Raw genomic sequence first — 22,229 nt, 5'->3', positions numbered from 1 at the left:
CCCTTTAAACAAGTGGACTCTTCTGAGAGACCAGCAGTTTCTTCCTCCTCCCCAACCCCCACTGGTATGCACAGTCAGAAGCACTGAGGCTTTATTTTCCCTGGCGCTGGGACCATGAGCTGCATGGTCTGGTCTGGTGCTGGGAGTGCTACCTAGGTGTCCCTCCCAACTTTTTAAAACACGTGACTGCGCTTTCCGCCGGCCTGCTGCCGCCGCCGCTGCTGCTGCTACCACCACCACACCGCATCCTCTCTGCCCTGGCTCTGCCACTCCAACCTGTCTGGCTGAGTATTTCTTCTTTATGTCTTTGTTTGTTGGACTTCCATACAGCTCGATTTTCTGGAACTTCTGGTTGTCTCTAGTTTTGAGGTAGTTGTATTCCTTCTTAGTTGTGGAGGGAGACACAGCGTGTCTGTCTAGGCCGGAGTCCCCTCTAGAGTTCTTACAGTTTGTAATAGAAAATGCTGTTAAATCGGTATATCCATTCTCATAAAATATTAAGATATACTTCCTGGGAAACATGCAAATAGCCTTAATGCAAGTGATTATTCATTTTGCTCAAGTCTGTTTGGTGAATACTGTTCCCTGAGGTTTTTATCATTTTAATGAAAGTATTAATATTTTCCCTGTGATCTTTACATTCATGTCAATTCATATCTATGCTCATTTGTTTAATCTCTTGACACTGCCCTCTCTCAGTTCTTGATTTCCTTACATTTCTGGAGGGAGAGTCTGGATTTGCAGTGCAGTTTTCATCAAATGGGAGGACTTATTGAGAAACATGTCTTTGCATCATACAGCCATGTGAATTTGATTGACTTGTAAGAAAGGATGGTCATGGGATTGATAGCACTAACTCTCTCATCGAGTCATGATTTTGTGTCCACGTTTCTGCTCAGTCACGCCTGCTCTTCTCACCCCAACCAGAGCCCTTTGATGCATCATCGTTGCTGAGGTGCGGCAGTACATCCTGGCCTCCTCCGCTGTGGGCACAGCTGGCAGGGTTCTATGTGAGGTGCCTCCTTACTTCTCCGGCTACCCTGGCTAGGCTTGTGCAGGAGCAGGATGGGGAATGCTTCAATGTAGGGACACGGCATGGATGATGCACAAGTTGGCCTTTTCTCTCTTATTAACTGTAATTTGTGTGTTCTACTGGTTCGTTTTGAGAACTAGCTTTTGTTTACATTATGGTTAACAAAAAGTATTACCATACGTATAATTAGGAAGGAATAATATAAAGTGAGGTTTTGTTGATAATTTTCAAGTCTTCATCAACAAGAAGTTAGAACTCTTCACTGGTGGCCATAGGAAATGTTCTTTGTCACGATCAGTCAAGTGTGTTCCTGCACTGCACTGTTCTGGTCCTCCGTAAAACGTCAGAGGATGCTTGGTTTCCATTGCTGTGGTTGCACAAAATTCAGTTCTGTTGTGGAGTCCTTGTTAGCCATATTCCTGAGGAGGAAGTCTTCTCTGGCTGTTGGATATTCCTGCTACATTTGCAGAGACCTCCCACTTTGTTTTTCACTCCAAAGGCTCTGTTGTGATTCCTTTCTGTCTTGCATAATAGCCCTATGCAGGCGATCTAGCTTTTCAGTGGGCCTTGTCACTTCCAGTACTAGTTTGAGATTAAAACAGACCCATTTATATTCATTCTTGCATCTCAGCCCTCTGGGTTCATTCATTGCCTTCCTGAAATCACATCCTTTGGAAGTGCCTCTGTATGGGTCTGTGGGTGGAAAGCTGTGTTTATTTGAAAATTTCTTTATTAGATGTTGTCCAGCCCTCATTCAGTCACCTGAGGCTCCAGTTACATATGCTTTTGAGTATATTTTTTATCTTGTAGGCTTTGTTGCATTCTGGACAGTTTATTCAGTTCTATTTTTCTTTTCTGGAAAAGTTCTGTACCCCCCTCCCCAAATTTTCCTGGTCATTTTTGATAGTTTGTTTTTTGCTCATGTTTTTAATATGTTTTTATTTCTTTAAGCATTTTAAACATACTTGTCCAGGTCAGCTAATTCCATTTTCTGAAAATACTGGCATGTCTATGCCAATTGCTATAATATCTTTTGCTTATTTCTTGTTTCTTCAAAGTTTGGATTATAAGCTCAGCTCTTGCATATCTGTGTAGTTTGTGCAACTTGGCTTGAGTGCGAGTGAATTTGGCCTTGTATTTGCCATGCACCCAGAGGTCACATCCCTTGGGCCACTTTATGTGAATTTCTGGACTTGTGTTTTTAGGGTTTTGTGGCTAGTCTGAATTCACGCCCTGTTCGTGTGTGAGAGCCAGCCTGTGGGTATGAATTCTCAGGGGAGGTTTCCGCTCTCCCTGTTAGAGCCCAGGTCAAGAGAAAAAGTTTTCCTAAGTTCTCTCTTTGGTAATGAAAATGTTTTTTTCACTTTGCAGAGGTCAGCATAGTACAGCTCCTAGCCAAATTTGATGTGCCACCTGGTTTTGTAAATAAAGTTTTATTAGATCTTAGTTTACATATTGTCCATGGTGGCTTTCATGCATGGTAAAGTTCAGTATTTGTGACAGAAACTTTGTGGCCCCCCAAAGCCTAGGTTATTTTCTGTTTGGCTTATGATAGAAAAGGTTTGCAATTCTTGCCCTTTCCTCCCAGTTTTACCTGGTCTTCTTTCACGGTTTATTGTTGAGTCTCAGCTTTCTGGAGGGGTTCATCTTTAATTTCCCATCTTCAAAGGGTCTGATCCTTGTCTTTGTCACCACATGGTTGAGGACCAGACCTTTTGTTTATTTCATCTCTTGGTTACCACTCTGTTTTTCAGCACCAGTACCCCCAACATTTTCTCATTAAAAATGTTCTTCCCTGATATTTTATAATAAGTTTGCAATTAAACAAAGAAGGGAGCTGTTGGACACTCTAAGTTGCTCCTGCACCTCCAGCCCTGGCCTAGAGGATGGCATGCAGTGGCTGTGGGAGCCCTCCTCTCAAAAAAGAGTGGTAGAATGGGGAGGAAAGTACTCTTTGATGCTGCAGCGATGCAGAGCGTACCCCCTTCCCACACCCACACTGCCCCTGCATCTGACTCAGCACAGGGTTGTTGCCTGGGGCTGGCTGCCTGCGGGCTGAGGCGCCCTGTCTCCTCCCTCAGCCCTGAGGCCAGGTCTTATCTTAGCTGGTGTAGGAATGAGGACTGCGAGCTGGGAGAGCAGGAAGAGTGGACTTTCTTTCGGGGAGGCCCCTCCTGAGCAGGAAGCATGCTCTGCCTGGTGGGAGAACATGGCAGTAAATGCCGTTGACTGACCTTAGCAGTTCCTCGTGGTTTGGAGGGAGGTGAATGGAAAGGCAGATACAAGACAACTCTTCTGTCTACTAAACAGACTCTCAAAAAATGTTTCTTGAATTTCAGTAATGATACATCTTTATTTAAAGATTGGCTGTGTAGCATTGGCATTTGTGGTCTCTGTATAGTGGTTCAGGGGTCTGGTTTACTTTTAAGCCAATCCTGACTTAATGCCACAGATAAGTGCATCTATATTGTCTGTATATGTGTTATTTCCCCTTTTCCATACAAGGTTTATTTTCTTTATGAAGGGATTCATCATGAGGTTTTAAAAAATAGGCAGTTTTTAATGTTTTACATTGAAAAAATTCATTTACCTGAACTGCAAGAAGGGCTTGGGGGCTCCTCTTTTGTGCTTCTTAGTCAATCATCTCAGCACCCATCACACCCTGGCTTGTGAGTGTCTGCTGTCTTTTCTTCTTCAGTCGTCTTTAAACCCATTCAGGACAGAATTGGGTCTTTACTACCTTCATATTCCTAGCTCAGTGCTTGATGTGTATTAACACGCAGTAAATATTTGTTGAGTTGGGCTGAATATAATATTTCTCTTTTATGTACAGCTTCCTCTGGAGTGGATATGCTGTGAGGCACTTCTGTGTTTCTAACCTGATTTCTTTACAGCATTTACTTCTTCAGTAATTTAAAAAGGAAGTCAAGAAACGCCTGAGAATTTACTTCCCTTTCTTCCTAAAACACACACATGGACATAAGTGTGTACGTGCATATGCGTAGACCACAAAATCAAACCCCAAACTACAAGGAAAAGCTAAAGGCCGTTTTCTTACTATATCAGTTGTCTGATCCTAAGTTGTGTTTTTACTTTTGGGGAGGTGTGTTAGAGTCAAATGAAGTCTGTTGTTCAGCAAATGTTGAGAGCCCCATTAGTTTCTAGCTTATTAATAACTTGTGGTCTTTGGAGATTGGGGCAGGATATAAATTAATAAAAACAATTAATATACGTTTTGTTACAGAAGTATTAACTCTTTGTATAAGAGATGGGAAAAACTAATTAAAATTTTTAAATGTATTTTCCTATAGCTCAGACTGTTTCATGTTTAATTGACCAAAATCCTATTTCTGGACACCTGTGTCTGAGCAGTTGCAAGTGCTGAGGACACAGCCAGGAAACAAAACAAGCCCCTGTCCTCAAGGAGCTCATGTTTTATTGCGTTTGTGTGTGGGTGTGAGGCCTGGCAAGGGGTTACAGAAAAAGAAATATGGTGGGTATTGATCAGTGCCAAGAAGAAAAACGAAACAATGTAAGAGGAATATAGCATGAAGGCGTGTGGTATTATGAAATAGGGGTGTCAGAGGTGAGCAGCAGAGACCTCTGTGGAGTGTGGGAGCAGGTACCTAGGGAAGAGCTAGGTGTGTTGGAGGAGTACAGGGGAGGCTGCAGGTGGGGGAGTGGTGGGAGCTGAGGCCAGACAGGCCGTGAGGGGCCGGGCACGGGGCCATTGTAGATAGTAGGGACATTGATTCTACTCCAGCTGAGATGGGAAGTCCCAGGAGCTCTTGGAACCCAGGAGTGATGGATGTTGTCTGACCTAGGCTAAAATGCATCAGTTTGGTTGCCATGTGGAGATAAGGGAGACCCATTGGGAGACTTCTGTGGTTATCTAGAAATAAAAGGGTGGTAGTCTGGATCAGGTGGTAGGCAATAGTGAGTTTGTTTGGAGTAAAGTAAGAAAGTAATTCCCACATAAAGCAGTTCTGATTATGCCTTGTTTCATTATTTCCTCCTCTCCCCTTTTGTTTGACTCTAACAGAACCTAGATTAAGTGTAGCTCCTGAAATGGATATCATGGACTACTGCAAAAAGGAATGGAGGGGAAATACACAAAAAGCTACATGTATGAAAAAGGTACGATGTGTAGATGCACATATTTCAAGTCTTTCAAATAGTCTACCATAGGTAATTATTTAATGTGTCCTTTTATATTTTTAGATGTTAATTATGAAACTACTATTATACTATGCAAATACTGGTGTTCTGATTTTAAAGATGAGGAAACGGATTCCAAAGATAAGGGACTTTTTTTCTAATCATAGTATTAAAATAGAATCAGCATCAGTTTTTCAGTAGTATGATTTCTTTGAAAATCACAGAAATGACTGTGCTGTTAAAGGTTGGGCCAGCCATTCCCTTGGGGTCATTTGGGACTGCCCTTCTGGCCTGGGGAGGTAAAAAGTTTCCTACCCCTACTGTCCCCGTGCTGGGTTTGGTTTCATGTCCTCCAGTCTTAGGGCCTAGGTCTTCCTGCACTTCCTATGTACAGGGATCTGGAGCTCCTCCCTTCATTTAGGGTGTCCCAGGAGCTGCTCCCTCCCAGTGCCGTTGCATCGATTGGTGACCCTGAGGTAGTCTCCAAGGCTGTGGGGCATTGGGGATTCCCTTCACATGGTCCTTTTGTAACTGGGCTGGGTCATTGCTCTGGTCAGACCCCTTGACTCACTCCCATGCACAGCTCGCTGAGCAGCACACCCTCTTGGTGGCCCTTGAATGCCCCCTGAATCCAGTATTCCTTAGTACTGTGAACCATGCGAAATTGCTACCATTCAACCTTTCTGAGCTGCAAAAATGATAGTTTTTCCCTGGCAGGGTGCTTCAGTTGGTTGGAGCGTTGCCTGGTATACCAAGTGATTGCGAAATCGATCCTTACTCAGGACATATACTTGGGTTGAGGGTTCAGTCCCTAATTGGGGCGTGTCAGGAGGCAATCCATCGATGTTTCTCACATGGATGTCTCTCTCTAAAATCAATAATTTAAAAAAATGGCAGTTCAATCTAACATTTTCACCACCTCTTGTAAACTCTGCATCATATCCTTTGCTCACTTTCTCAGGAGTTTATTTACATTATGAATTTGAATGTACACATATTTATCTATCATATTTGGTAGAAATTTTCTAATATATTGTTTATTCATAACTATATTGTTTAGGATTTTAAATATTTAAGTATGTTTATTCTTTTCTTCAGTTTGTTTTTGTAGAAAGTATTGCACATCTTTCAGCAGGCACCTCAGCTGCCCAGGCCTGCCCAGAAATGGGCTGATCATTTAAAAAAATTTTTTTTATTTGTTGGTTTGTTTGTTTGTTTATTTATTTTTAGAGAGAGGGGAAAGGAGAAAGAGAGGGAGAGAAACATCACTGTGTGGGTCCCTCTCACTTGCGCCCCCAACTGGGGACCTGATGTGCACCCTAGTCATGTGCCCTGACTGGGAATCGAACCAGCGACACTTGGCTCTCAGGCCGACACTGAATCCACTGAGCCACAGCAGCCAGGTGGGCTGATCTTATTCAGAGTGTAGCTGCCACTTTTCAAGCTCTGAGAGCAAATATCAGCTCTGCTCGCTGCAAGGCGGAACTGTAGGCTCTTCGTGTCTTAGTCCCTTGTAAGACAATGCAGTCAGGGACTCTCATTTCCTGCCAGAGGTTAAGAACATGTAGACTTGTGAGGCTATTTGCTGGATATGTATATCGGCCATTCATAGATTTTCTAAGAACCTTCATCCTGGTATCAAACTAGATAACCAGTAGGCCAGGTGTCTAAAGTGTACAGGCATACGTCATTTTATTGTGCTTCAGTTTGTTGCGTTTTTTACAAGTTGGAGCTTTGTGGCAACCCTGCATTGAGCCGCTGTATTGATGCCATTTTTCCAGCAGGCTCAGATGATGGTTAGCATTTTTTTAGCAACAATTTTTTTTTCATTCAGTTTTAAAATTTTTTAATTTTCAGTTACTGTTTAATTCAATATTATTTTGTATTAGTTTCATGTGTTCAGAATAGTAGTTAGACAATCATATACTTTACAAAGTGTTTCTCACGATATTTCCCGTACCCAGCTGGCACCATACATAGTTATTACAATATTATTGACTATATGAGGTCTGTCCAGAAAAAGTCCAACCATTGTTAATATAACAAGAATGGTTTATGCAACATTGATGTAACCTGGCAGCCAAAGAGAGTGGACTAGAATGCATATGTGTGAACAATGATGACTTCACTGTACTAATCAGTGGGAGCAGTAGAGGCCATTGAGTGAGCATGTGTACTATGTGGCAGTCTTATTCAAAATGACAGAGCAAGTAGAACAATGAATCTGCGTTAAATTTTGGCGTTAAACTTGAACATTCCTCAGTGGAAATTATTCAGATGATTCAGAAGGCCACTGCTATGGGCAGTTGGTTATTGGCAGTTTCATCATAACAACATGCCCAATCATGCATCACGTCTCCTGCAGTTTTTTGGTGAAACATCAAATCACCCGGGTGACTCAGCCGTGTTACAGCCCAGATTTACAACCTGCGACTTATGGCCTTTCTCAAAACTAAAATCACCTTTGAAAGGCAAGAGATTTCAGACCATCCATGACATTCAGGAAAATTCAACAAGGCAGCTGATGGCAATTGGAAGAACTGTGTGAGGTCCCAAGGTGCCTACTTTGAAGGGGACTGTGTTTCTTGTATTTTGTATCTTCAAAAAATGTCTCTTTTTCATCTTACATGACTGGATACCTTCTGGACAGACCTCTTATTCCCCATGTTGTACTTTACATCCCCATGACTATTTTGTAACTACCAATTTTGTTTTTTAAATTAAGGTATAGACATTGATTTTTTAGACATAGTGCTATTGCACTCTTAATAGACTACAGTATAGTGTAACCATTTATATGCACTGGGAAACCAAAATATTCATGTGACTTGCTTTTTTTGAGATACTCACTTTATTGTGGTGGTCTGGAACTGAACTTGCAATATCTCTGAGGTATGCCTGTGTTTTCTCATTTTCCCCATAAAAGCTTTCACTGACTTACAGTTTTATTTTGTGGCCTCAGTTTCTTTAAAAGATCTGTTTTAATGACTGGCAGCTGAAGGTCCATGACTGAAGATGACTCCTGAGTTATCCAAATATTCCATATTTAGGACTCATGCTGAAATTATTCCTGTCATTTTATTTCAAGAGAATGATTTGGACCTGTGATTGGACTTCTCAATGATCAAGTGATCAAAGGCACATCAGTTTGAAAAACGTCACAGCAGGACCTGTGGCAGTAATTAGAGCATCTCAGTGCACAATAACAGCTTGGATCTCAGTTCTTTCTCTAGTCATTATTTGTCTCTTTTTGTTTTGGATATTCTTTTGGAGGTGTATAAATCCAAATTTAATTTTAAAAGTTTGCTTCACTTCTGAAGTAGCATGAATAATTTATGCATTTGGAGAGGTGCAGTTGCTGTTGATCTAGCCATTGTGAATATTCAAGGTAATCGGGGGTCCACCAAAGGGAAGAGATGCTCATTAGCAGACTTTAGTCTGCTTAATGGACCTTATCTGTTACAGTGATTGGACCACTACAAAAAATGGGGCTCTCAAAATTTTGTTGTTATAAAGAAGTACCTTCATACCTTCTGAAGACGTGGTCTGTGTCCTAAGCCTTGAGAACAGCTACTAATGAGGGTCCAGTACACAGGGTGACTGCCCGCACAGTGAGAGTGTCACTCCTTCCTTCGTGTAAGTGCAGTGTAGGAGGCAGGGTGTCCATTGACTGGCAGGGAAGAGCAGGACAAATGAGAGGACAGACAGGATGAAAGTGAGTGCATTGGGGGAAGCAGTCAAGTGGGTTCTGATGTCTGAGCAGCATCCAGCCAGAGAAATCAGGTCACCAGGGTGGCTCTGCACCAGGCCACTAGGATTTTATAGTGTCGTTTTCCTGGAGAATGCTTCAAAATGTTCCATTTGGATGGTTGTTTCTGAGTAATAAGCATGTCACTGAACATTTTCATTTCCTCCTTTCACTTCCAGACTCAACAAGAATGGCAATTAAATTCACTTTTATAAAAAGCCTAACAGCATTATCCAGATATCTTGTAGCATGTAGACTGTAAAATTTTATTTATTTATTTATTTATTTAGAGATTGATCTGTTGTTCCACTTACTTATGCATTCATTGGTTGTTTCATGCATATGTGCCCTGACCCGGGATGGAATCTACAACCTTGGCGTATTGGACGACACTCTTACCAACTGAGCTACCTGGCCAGGGCATATGTAGACTTCGTAAAATGTACCATGGAAATTTGGGGTGTATGTGTATGGTGATAAAAATGTAGTACATCTCTCACTTCTCTTCTCTCTCTTCATTAAAGAGTTAGGGTCAATTTAAATAGTGATGAAACCCTTCAGAATATCGTTTATCAGTACGTAAGTGTTGCGACACTTGCTTAGAAAGCGACATAGAATTCCAGCTTTGGGAGTGGTGTGTTAATAATACTTGGTGTGTTATTTTATATGTTCTAGTGTGTTGCATCTGTTAGCATATGCTAGTACTTTGTGCAGTACTAACATTTGTTAATATTTTTTGATTAATAAAGAAGGAATTAGAATGTCTTACATGAAGGACTCAGCCAGTCTTGTTTCCAGTCTTTCAGGGGTCAGGGACACATTTTTCCACAGGAATAAAACTCTCCCTGAAGTCAGTAACAACCATTTTGAATTCTTTGATGCTTTCACCCAGGGCTATGAAGAGGTATCTCAAAAGTTCACCTCCATAAGGCGAGTCCGTGGAGATAATTACTGTGCGCTGAGGGCCACGCTGTTCCAGGCCATGAGCCAGCCAGCAGCGCTGCCTCCCTGGCTGCAGGATCCAGAGCTCACGCTGGTACGCTGCTGCTGCAGGTTTGAGTCCGCAATGCTTCCAGTCGTTTTTGTGAGAAAGGCTTCCCTTTTCTGCCTGTGCTCTGTGCCAGCACTGTCTGCCATATGACATCAGCTTATGGGTTCGGTTCATTTGATTTTGTGTGGTTGGGGAGATTTTGCATAGTAAAGTGACCAAAAATAGTATTTCCCAGAAGAGAAAAATGATAACATTTATTTGAATAATTGAGCTGAATTAGAGAGCAGGTGTCTAGAGTTTGTAAAAAGCACTTAGGAGCAGTTTGACTTCAGTGTTGTTATCTGTATCAGATGGGTTGTAGACTGTATCACCCATTTATTAAACCCATGTATATTGAACCTGCTGGGGTTTTAGGATGCAGATTTCTGTGATTCTAGCACCAGTTCAAGAAACTAGCACCCTCTGTGTAGTGTTAGGAGAACTGCTTCGTAAGGTGGTTGAACAGTAGCACTAGGAGAGGGATGATTGATGTCACCCTGGGAGAGGCTTCCTGGGGAGGTGAAAGTCAGGGCTGTGTCCCATGCTAGGCCTTCTTCAGGGTTTTGCATCTGCACTGTGGTAGTGACAGCCCAGGGAGTCGTGTATCCTTGTGTTGTGTGACCGTGACACACATCAGACGAGGTCACACATGAAAGGCTGGATAATAGAATATCCCAAAAGAGTTTGGAGTGAATCGTCGTCGGCAGCCGTCCGTCTCAAGAGACGATGGTGTAGCTTCTTAAGAGTCCATCTGCACCGCCGAGAATAGCTGTGCAGTCCGACTCGGGAGTGACATGGTAGCATCTGTCTCCTCCCGTGTTGAATCGACATCTTGCGATGACGCTGAAGCTACAGAGCCTGGGCAGGGTAATATGGAGGGTCCGCTGTTGCCCATGCAGCAAACCCCCCCTCTCTTCGCAGCTGAAGGGTCCAAGGGAAAGACGGAGTCGATACAGCTTGGGTTCAGGTGCGCCGCAGGAGTTGCCGGTGTTGACTACAACGTCAAACCGCCTTAGGGACTCCGGCTCCGGATTTTCTGTCAGGGTTTACTCCCTTAGCCTTTCCCCTGAAGAGGTATGCCGCAAGGCAGCGGAGGTTTTTTGGAGTCAGAGTTTTCCTTCTCTGATGTACCCTGACTGGAAGATCGAACCAGCGACACTTAGCTCGCAGGCTGACGCTCAATCCACCGAGCTAAACCAGCCAGGAGTGAATAGAACTGACGATATGACATTAATTGGAAGAAAATTGGAAGTCTTGTGCTTAAATTTTTTTAAAAAAGCAAAAACAAAACACAGAGCGGTAGTAGCTGTGGAAGATCTGCCTTACCAGCAGCTTAATGATGGGGCAAAGAAAGACATCAGGATCTTAAATGACTGCTATCCCCGTATGAGCCCACACGATGTGATGGCTGGCAGTGATAGGGAGGCTCTGTTTTAAAAGGAGCACTTCTAAAACCCAGTGGCAGTCCTGTCTTGAATGTGGCTGGTCATCTCCCATCTCAAGGAGCAAGTGCAGCTCTGTGCCTGCATCCTCAGGACAGGGGGGGCGTGTGACCAACGACTCATCTCCTTTTGGGAACAGTTGAAAGAGCCTAGAATAAAGACTTTTAGAGACAACCGGTGGCCAGCTAAGCTAATGAGAAGTCTCTTCGGTGGATGAGGGATCCCACACCCTCAAAATTCAAAGCCAGGACCAGTGGGTGGAAGATGCTACCTGTCCATCCTTTGATTATCCATTTTATCAACTGGTATGCAATCAACACACCTGTATAAGCTATGTAGTTAGATCTCTCTGTGTAGTTAGATCTTCCGGGTCTCCTGAGTAATTCAGTTGAGTATTGTGCCTGCTTTTTAGATACCCGCACAGTGTCCCGCGATGCTCAGATGGGCTTCTGGGCTTCCCTTTACTCGATTCTCGGCTCACATCTGTGTAGCCAGGATTTTCTGCTCACTTGCACTTCTCTGTGCCCAGTTGTGATTTCCACTTGTTGCCACTTGGGGACATTTTAGGTTCTGGTGATAAACCTGGAAACCTAATTGAAGGTTTGCAGCAGAGCTGCCCGCATACTGTCGAAATGCAGGATGATGTGGGCACGGAGCTGGGCGGCTCTTGGGTGGGTGGTCATTTGTCATCATGATGAGCCCCTCCCCCTTAGTGAGTGAGTGTGGGTCGGCATCGCTGTGGTAACCTGAAGAGGAATTCATGTCTCTCTTGTGGTTCTGTTTTTTGCAGAGCTGAAACCACCTTCATTTTACATGATTGCTATAGATTAAGAAAGTAAAACAGGAACTGCCATTTATGAAAGGGTCTTCAGGGTCTTAGATTCCAGAAGAACTGAACATATGGTCTTGTTTAAAATTATAACTGTCAAACATGTTCAGGCTCCACATAGATTAGTGTAGGAATTAATTATTCTTTAATGATCTTTTGACTTGGAGGTAGACTTTTTTTTTTCCCTTTATAAATTTTATAGCAGTGACAGGACATGCCTGTTTCCAACCTAATCATATGGCTTTTTCTCCTGACACACCCAGGACTGTTGGGAGCATCTGTGTTCCCATTCTGTCATCCATCAAGTTGTGTCCCAGCTTGCCTTTCAGGCTCCAGGTTCCACTGATGATTGGGGAAAATAACAAATGCTCCAAGAAGAAAAAAGGAGGTGCAGGCAAAGTATCAGTTCAACTGTTATTCTTTAATGAGCTAGGACATCACAGCTACCCTAACCCTCTCTTCTTATTCTTGGTTGTATTTTTTTTTAATCTTACTGTATTGATTAAGCAGTTGAACTAGATACAGTATTATTTCATTGAATGTTAAAACTTTGAGTATATGTGGTCATATCAAAATTAGGTTTTATTTTCCTAATCAGGAAGAAAGCAGGGGTTTACTTTATGCTGGACTGTCTCACATGCTGGACAATCTCACATGCCTGGAAGCGCCTTCCAGAGGCGGACATTGGGGAGGGCTCAGGAGCCTGCCAGTGAGCAGGAGAGGACTCTCCTTTGTGAACCCTCTCCAAGGGCCATGTAGCATTCTTGGCCGTGTGGTTGTGCAGGGTGGATTGTGCCCTTGTGCCTCTACCCAAAGCACCATTTCACTGTGGCAGTCCTCCTTAGGGCGGTGCTTTCCAAGTGCCTGACTTCCAGACTTGGGTGATCCATTCTAAACCCACAGGACAGATTTGCAGGGGTTAATCCTTGAAACGAAGGTAGGTGTCTGAGCTTCATGGTTTCTTACAGCTTCGATCGTGTGATGGACTTTTTGGAAGGTTAACATTCTTTATCTCTCTTCTTGATACTCCAGTTACCAGAAAAACTCGTAAACAAATACAGCTGGATCAAGCAGTGGAAACTGGGATTGAAATTTGAGGGGAAGAGCGAGGACCTGGTTGATAAAATTAAGGACTCCCTCACTCTGCTAAGGAAGAAGGTTTGGAACATGTAATTTCCTTTCCCTGAGAAGTGCAAGGCTCCTACTCCTAACTGCCCTGGCAGACCACTTCCTAGTCCTCACGAAGTGGATTACCAAACGCTCTTGACTGGTTTTTAGGCAAAATAATTTTTGATGAACACAGACTCTTCTGGTGATGTCTTTGGTAAAATTGAGAAATGTCAACATTATGTATTCTCACAGGAGGTGATATGTTTAATAAATTGTTTAACTTTCTTAAAAGGAAAGCATAACAAGTGTAGTCTTCATGCTGAGTCATACTGACAAGTTTCAGGGATACATTTAGTCCATATTTCTTAAGGTAACATCAGTGACAGGAATTCATGCCACCCCCATTAGACTGTCAACTCAGTGAAAGGCTGCCTAGACCCAAGCCTGACACTGCATGGGCATTCAAAAACCCTTTATTGATGAATGCATTGAGGACCCTGACTTCCTGGAACCTAGTGTGTACTTACAAACATAAGGAGTGCTTGCTGGAAAATACACTGTCAAAGGAACACTAGCGATAAAGAAGGGGGAGGAAGAGGACATAAGGATTCTGTTGTTCTTGCCTGTTAAGAAGAGCACAGGATTTGTGGGGGCTGGAGGCCGGTGCTGCCCAGTCCACAGGTCAGTAGAGGGTTGAGGGCAGGGCTCTGGCCCCGTGAGAGTGAGTGAATGGGAAGGCTCTTCAGCTCAGCCGCTGATGACAATTTCCTTTTTATCTCTTTCAAGTTCTCATGACATTGTCAGCTGTAACTAGATCCTCATTTTGGGGAATGTTTAAGTGATTTCAATTTAAAACAATATGAAAGTTCTTCATTAATAATCTGAGCCAGCATTACTAATACTTCTCGTGGACCAGGCCATACCCTAGAAGTTTTATGTATTTAATTCTTGCAACTCCTGAAGTGTTATTGCTGTGGTTATCTCATTCTACACATGAGAAAACTAAGGCCCAGTGCTTGGTTTTCCCATCCCAACCCTGACTTTAGAGCCATACTCTTGCCTGGCAATTTGATCTACTACTGGAAAAATAGGAAATGTTCCAGCTTTCAACCCAAATATTGGAGAGTCCTGTGGTATAGTCATTACTGTTAAAATTCACTCTTGAATGTGAAATTTTATGGTTTTTCAGAAGAGCAGTAGTTAGTGGTGATTCGTAAGGACTAGTTTTATGTCAGCATCTTTTATTCTCATTTACTTTAAAAGTACCTGATTTTATGGGGTTTTATTGTGCACATAAAGAGTTTGCCTATTTTAGCTGAATACCTAGCACTGCTCTATTCATAATCAGGAGTCAATAAGAATTCCCTGAATGGATTTATTCACTTGAAATTCATATATTTTTAAGAGGTGAGAAGATTAAGTTTAGTAAACTAATATTCAGGAGACCCCATAATCTTCCTTGCCCATCCTTATTTTTGAAGGTTGGCTTGGGGTTTCTGGGTAGACTGCACCTTGGAACCTCTGGCGGAGAGGAGTGATTTTTGCTGTGCTTCACAGTTTCATACGCAGGCCTCACACTCACGCACGTGAGGTCGCCTGTAAGTGCTTCTGATTGACTGGTTCACTCTCATTGCCTGGGACATTAGGGATTCAAATTCAAAATTGTCATCCCACAGTGCCAGTGTTTCTCCCTAGGGCATTGTACTTTTGTTTTAAGTTAGTAGGGCAAAAGCTGAGTCAGGAATTTGTGTGGTCTAAAGAGGAGTACCATTGTTTGAGCTGGACACTTGACATTGTGATCATTGGTACGTGACCCATGGTCGCCTGCTTTTGAAAATGATTTTATGCTCATAGTATGGAAGTATACCAGGGACTTTTAGAACAAAAATGTAATTATTATGTAACTTTTTTTTTTTTTTGCAGTGGGCAGCCTTGGCTGAACTGAAAACTGCTGAAGCAAGACAGATAGCTTGTGATGAACTGTTCACAAATGAAGAGGAAGAATATAGCCTTTATGAAGCTGTAAAATTTTTAATGCTAAACAGAGCCATTGAACTATATGATGATAAAGAAAAGGGAAAGGAAGTACCATTTTTCTCTGTGCTTCTGTTTGCTCGGGACACATCAAGTGACCCTGGGCAGCTACTGAGGAACCATCTAAACCAGGTGGGACACACTGGTGGCCTTGAACAGGTGAGTTATACCTTTCAGAGTGTATTAGCCCAAAACACCAGCTTTAGCTATGAAACATTATCTCACCATTTTTTGTCAGCAATTCAGAAACAGTGAAGTTGGGTGGTTCTGGCTTGGGGTCTAAGGTGGTTAAAATGATTTGAGGCCTCCACTGGAGCTGGAGGATCCATTTCCAGTATGGCTCACTCAGCTGGCCATTGGCAGGAGGCCTCAGTCCCTCAGGGAGGTAATAGTTCCTTGTCATGTGGGGCTTTCTATAGACAGGGCTGCTTGAGTGTCCTCACAACATGATAACTGGTTTCTCTCAGAAAGTAATTCAAGAAGAGAGGAAGAAGTCACAGAGCCTTTTGTGATCTAATCTTGGAAGTCACACATCATCACTTGCACCATATTACATTTGTTAGCAAGTCACTAAGTCCTCCCAACACTTAAAGGAAGAACATGATAAAGAATTGGGAGCCTATTTTAGGACCGCCATGGTTATCTCAGCCTGGGCCGCCTTCTGCAGGGTGGTGGATGGGATCAGTAATTTTGGCTCTGGTAGTCTACAAATAAAAGAAGCAATTGGAAGAGTCCTCTGAAAGGTCTTGTTTAATCTTGGCAGCTGTCGCTGTATTAGCTAGCATCCTTTAAAAATAGGGAGTCACCTTAGCCCATAGAGCCCAGCCTGCTCTTGGATCTTTTGCAGATATGCTAAGTTGGGAGTTTTACACAGAGACCCAAGGCATTGCTGTCCCATGAGCAACCAGTTGACTCACTTTGCACTTTCTATCTTTGGTGAGTTCATTATGTTGCGCTAAAAAGCTTAGGGGTTTTTTGTTTGTTTTTGAATAGCTAACCACTAAAATAGCATTAAGGCTATCCTTCCAAAGCACTACCTTCTTACTTCCATGGCTGACTTTTTGGCTTGCCTTCTCCTGGTCTACAAAAAAGAACAAAGATGATGGTCACAGTGGGACAGGCAGGATTGAAGATAATTATTTAAAAAATTATTTGTACCTGTAATGTATGTTACCTGTGTCTCCTAAATGGCAGCAAATACCTTGCAGTGAAAAACCTGGTAAAGCATGTTTTACATATTAGACTGAAGTTAGTCCTTTCTGGGTCTTTAGAAGGTCTGTTGTAATGGAGAGTCCATTAAAAAAAAGTTTTATTGAGATATAATTTACCTACCAAAAATTCACCCTTTTAAAGTGTGCAACTCAATGGTTTTTAGTATGTTTACAGAGGTTTACAGCCATTATTGCAACAGTCCATTTTGTCACCCCTGAAAGAAACCTTATACCCATTAGTATTCATCCCCTTTTCTTCCCAGTCCTGGGCAGCCACAATCTATGGACATAGATTTGCCTGTTATGGACATTTCATATAAATGCAATCATATGATATGTGGTCTTTTGTGACTGGTTTCTTTCATAGCTTAATGTTTTCAAGGTTCATGCATATTATATCTGTGTCAGTTCTTCAGTTCTTTTTATTGGCAAATACTATTGTGTGGATATATCACATTTTATTCATCCATTCATCAGTTGATGGGCATATGGGTTGTTTAGCCGTTATGAATAATCCTGTTACGAACATTCATGTACAAGTTTTTTGTGTGGACATGTTTTCAGTATTCTTGGGTATATTCTTAGGTGGAATTGCTAGGTCATATAGTAATTTTTTGTATAAAATTTTAAGGAACTACCAAACTTTTTTAAAGCAGCTATATCATTTGTCATTCCTACTAGCAATGCTTCAGAGTTTCATTTCTCCACATCCTTGCCAGTACTTCTTTTTTATTGAAGCAAAGATCATGTAACATACAAAGAATCATTTTAAAGTGTACAGCTCAGTGGCCTTTAGTACATTTACAATGTTGTGTGACTACCACCTGTATCAAGTTCCAAAATATTTCATCATCCCCCCAAAAGCACCTACCTGGTAAGCAGCCACTCCCCCTTATCACTGGTTTTTTTGATCATAGCCATTCCAGAGGGTGTGAAGTGTATCTCACAGAGGTTTTCATCTGCAGTCCCCTGATGCCTTCTTATGTGCACACTGGCCATTTGCATGTCTTCTTTGGAGAACTGTCTATTCAGATCCTTTGCCCAATTTTTAAACTGGTCAGTCATTTTTTTTATTGTTGAGTTGCACGAGCTCTTTATAAATTCTGATTACAAGTCCCTTGTGACACAGACATATAATCCATTTTGGTGATCTGTTTGTTTATAAAGACTGTGTGAAAGAAGTCTGGGACTGAGCCTGTGGAGAGGAAGAAGGTTTGGCTTAGCCATGCCGTGCGCTGCCTCAGTCACGTGGGATGGAGCAGGCAGGACGTGGCATCTTTAGGGTGGCCGCCCTCCACTTATGTGTTTGCTCTTTTCCCCCAGGTTGAAATGTTCCTTCTCGCTTATGCTGTGCGCCACACCATCCAGGTATACCGGCTCTCCAAGTATAGCACTGAAGAGTTCATCACGGTCTACCCCATGGACCCACCCAAGGACTGGCCGGTGGTGACCCTGATCGCCGAGGACGATCGGCACTACAATGTCCCCGTCCGCGTGTGTGAGGAGACGAGTCTGTGAGAGCTGTGCACCTGGACAGTCTGACTACGGGGCCAAGGTGTGCATGCAGCTGTGCTCTCAGGCCTCGGCCTGCTGCTCTCATACAGTGACTTACAGGCGCCTGGGAGCCAGGCTGGCCAGAGGTTCTGAAGACTAGCTTTTGTTGATAAGAGTTAACCAAGTTTTTCCCTCATTTATGAAGCAATATTTTGTCCTGGGTGCCTTCAGAGCACACTTGTTGGAAGGTGCAAACTATTATCTTTTCCACAAAGCAAATACTTTTGTATCAAGAGACTCATTTTGGAGAGGAATATGTTCTTTATATCTCAAGTGAAACTTTCTCTAATAGTCAACTGGCTCTCAGTTTTTTAAGGTAGTCATTGCTTTATGTGGGTGGTAGCGGGGCTCTGGTGCCCTTGCTGTGCACTCTGCTGACGCCATGTGATTCTGGGACGGAGTCTGCTAATGGCACAGGCTGGACCTCCTCTCGTGGTCCCGTCAAGCAGTGGTTTGGATTTACATATTAATTAAAGCTATTCTAGACAGATTATTTAATAGAAGATTAAGAATTGGGTCCAAAAGTGAGTTATTTAAAGATTGGAGAAGGAGCTGGAATAGAAGGGAGGTTTTGGCACCCGGAAACACTTGCACTTCAAGGGTATGACAGGTGCCTGAAGCCGTGGGCACACCAGGTCTGGTGCTGGGTGCCCGTGTGCTCTGTGAGCCAGGTGAGCGCTGCCTGTGGCTGAGCTCTGGTGCCCAGAGCTGCTTATTATTCTGTAGCCCATAGATTCACCATTATAGTCAGAACAGAGCTCAGATCTACCTCGTTCTTTAGAGGAGGGAACCAAGGCCAAACAACTGCAGGCACTCATCTGACTGTGGAGGTGGGATGAGCTGGATCCAAGCCTTCCTGTGCCGTTTTCATGCCTTTGTTTTTTTTCTTTTTTTGCCAAATTCACGGAACTCAGCTGCTGGTAGGGAACAGTAACAGCACAGTGTCTGAGGTGCCCCATGAGTCAGTTTAAGCAGGAGCATGTACTAAAACTGAGTGTGGAAGTGTGGCGGAGCTACGTCTGCCCTTGGTTGGGTTTCGGAAGCTCGAGGGAGGCAGTCTTCCTGGCCACAAGCAGCCCTGCCTGCGTGCCCATAGGCTGGCGTGTTGACCGCGGTCGTTACAGGCAGCCCCGCTGAGCTCGGTCTGCCTCAGGGCCTGAGTCGTCCACGTGAGATGGGGACTGCGGATGCTGTTCGCAGGAACAGGACACGTCGCTCTTCAGAGCTATGTCAGCAGCACCGGAACTGCTCAGCATTTGTGGAGGTGTGTTACTCTGAGGAATTGAGCTTTCGTTTAGAATAACTTAAATCTTTATTTGGCCCAATTTAATAAAGTTTATAAACTAGCTGATCTGTTTTCTTTCGGGGGGGGGGGGTAATCCTTCTTTTTTTGAACATCTAAATTTCGCTTTCACTTAAAAATTACAATTCTTAGTTGAGAAAACTTAGAGGGCACACAAAACTATGCAGACTGTTACGTTAGTATTTCCCCCATTGCCTCATCCACAGAGTCACCACATGTTGGTGATGCCAACTTGTTGCATCAGATTCTGCTCTCCGTGTGTGTGAGTAGGAGAAGCTCATGTTTTTCACTGTGAAATGCGATGGCGCCTTGGATAGGAGGTACCTAGAAGCCATATTCAAGTAATAATAATGATTTCTTGTTGGCTTCAGTGCTTCATTTTAGTATTTGTAATATAACAGTTGAAATGTGTACCATTCATTTTCAAATATTTTAAAAAGTGTAATTTCAAATGTTTAGGTTGAACAGGGCAGTAGTGGTCTGTATTCATTTGACTTATTTGTTCATACCCACTATTGAATTTAATGATACTCATGATAATAACACTCATAATCATCTGTCTTTGAATTTTGAAAATAATCTCGGTGAACTTGAACTTGCGTTCTGGGCAACTTAATTGTTTACATTTTATACTTTTCTCTTGTTCCTATATATGGTATTGTTAGAGTGTGTGCAGAAATTGTGATCTTAACTGTTGCTGTCAGTATTTAGCTGGGAAAGGGGAGCAAAAGGGAATTAGACATTGGGAAGTCAGGAGGGGAACCCCCTTACTTGTATATCATCAATAAAGTTCACAGAGCCATATCCTCCTGTGCAGGTCTCAAGAAATTTTTTTTCATGATACCACAAGAACTCGTTTTCCATTGGTTATAGTATGTATGCAGAAATTGTGGTCTTAACGACTACACTGATAAATATGTACAAGGATGAGTTGAAGTTATTTTCAGTCCCAAGGCCTCATATTGGATTCTGCTTTCAGACTGTCATCCAGGCTTAGGGCTTAGAGGGATCATAGCACAAGAGAAGCACAGTTTTCAGTGAAACTGTCCTAAGGAAATATAGATAATTGGCCAGCATGAAAAATAATATTTCTTTGTTGCAACATATGACTTCAGTTACCCAGAGTCCTAATTCCATTTCTCATTCCTGGTCTTGGACTGGTCAGGTGACATGAACAGACTAGAAATTGAATTGAGACCAAAATGGATTCAGAGATCTCTAAAATGATAAAACTATTCTAGGAGGAAGGTCAGTGGGAACTACACTGAACTTGTAGTCCCTGAATTTTATTGCAAGAGTTCAGAGGTTTTGGACCCTATATGATTTTGGCAGAAAGCTCTTCACCTTACGCAGGCATGACTACACTTTTGATCTCATTTTAGGTGCATTTAAAATTAAAAGAATTTCCATCTACAGGTTGCATGAAATTAACATTGCTCCTTTGGAGTTTTTCCCAGTTCCCCTCCTTACCTGCTCAGCAACTTCTGCATGTACAGCATCCATTCATTTCACTTGCACACATGGAACAGTGATGGCGGGGGCTGTGAACAAGAGGGGCCAGTGTGCGGTCTTTCACCTATGATCTGGGTGTAGGTGGAATTTGATCTGAAATGTTTGCCGTTTCTCTTCCTTTGGGTATGACATATCTGAAAATGTTTTAAATGCACAAAACAGGATTGACTTTGTTTTCTTTACATAGCCATTTACTTTTTATTATACTAGTATTACATATTCAGTTAATGCCTGATGAAACTTCTTTAAGGAAAACAGACATTGCCTTTATGCTCTTTCATTAGTCTTTTCCCGTCCAATGCGAGATCTTATCATAAGGTGAAATCCCAGGCCACATGAGTTTAACACCCCTGATGGAAGAGAAGACCTTTTTGAGTTATGTGCTTGGTTTTTTTTTTTTTCTTTTTTTCTTTTTTTCTAAGAAGCTGTGTTATTCCTTTTGCTCTAATCCTCACCCCAAGATGCTCTGTTACCTGTGAGTTTGTAGTTTAGTTTTTGAATATCTTCCAAATAATGACTGTGAAGTGCTGTATTGCATTTAATGATCTAGCACTCTTACCATCCAGCATATAAATAGGACTCCAGTAGACTTCCTGGCTGTGTCTCCGTTTAGATGTTAAAATAAAGTTAGGTCATTTTCTTTTCTCTCTTTCTTAAGCAATACTTTGCAGGTACTCCCCCTTGAAAGTCAGAAGTATTTTCAGGAGTCTGAAATTCCAGGGAATCTCAATTGGAGGCATACATAAAAATAAATGCCTTTTCAAAGAGATCTGTAACTACTTAAATAGTCGAAAAGGAAGCCCTCTGTGTGTGAAGTGAAGCTGAAATGAGTGTAAAAGACCTGGAGTCCCCAAATATAATAGTTTAGCAGAAGCAGGATACAATGTCAGGTAGTTTAAACATGGCCCCAGGAACTATAAGAAGTAAATTGAAAAAGGACTGATTTTAGATGAAAAGTGCCATTTAGAAACCAAACAACAGATGCCTAACAGACCTGGGCTTCAGTTTAAAAAGGATAAAAGTCTGAAGGAGTGGAAGGATTTCTGTGCATGGGTTCTGCAAATTCTTTTTCATAAAGTATGTTAAGTCCCCATGTAACAGAAATGTGACGTTTAATTGCTTAACACTTTTGGGAAACCTCATCGGTGATCTCTTCTGAGAGGGGTGGAGAGACCAGGGAGGCAGTACTGAGCTGTACAGAGAATAAAGACAGAGGCAACTGATCTTAAGGCCTGCGTAATTTTGTTTATAACCTGAAGCCGTGA

At 42.4% G+C, this 22,229-nt stretch overlaps 1 protein-coding gene across 5 annotated transcripts in view; it reads left to right on the top strand.

Annotated features, from left to right (window-relative positions):
* The window catches only part of OTULIN (OTU deubiquitinase with linear linkage specificity), a 31,345-nt gene extending 11,089 nt beyond the window's left edge, over positions 1-20,256 (top strand). For 4 of the 5 annotated variants that reach the window (XM_090276217.1, XM_090276219.1, XM_090276218.1 and 1 more), the window contains 5 exons: positions 5,076-5,170; positions 9,832-9,975; positions 13,273-13,398; positions 15,274-15,543; positions 17,919-20,256. In XM_090276217.1, the coding sequence (XP_090132343.1) occupies positions 5,076-5,170; positions 9,832-9,975; positions 13,273-13,398; positions 15,274-15,543; positions 17,919-18,113 (830 nt within the window). In that variant the 3' untranslated portion in view covers positions 18,114-20,256. The remainder of the gene's footprint in view (positions 1-5,075; positions 5,171-9,831; positions 9,976-13,272; positions 13,399-15,273; positions 15,544-17,918) is intronic. The other variant, XM_090276220.1, reaches the window with a different exon arrangement.
* The last annotated feature ends 1,973 nt before the right edge of the window (positions 20,257-22,229 follow it).

The sequence above is a fragment of the Furipterus horrens genome, unplaced genomic scaffold (genome assembly GCF_987537825.1).
Source record: "Furipterus horrens unplaced genomic scaffold, mFurHor1.1.pri manual_scaffold_5, whole genome shotgun sequence".
NCBI classification, from domain to species: Eukaryota; Metazoa; Chordata; class Mammalia; order Chiroptera; family Furipteridae; genus Furipterus; species Furipterus horrens.
Note: the sequence above shows the minus strand (reverse complement) of the source record. Positions and strands in the feature narration are given on the sequence as shown.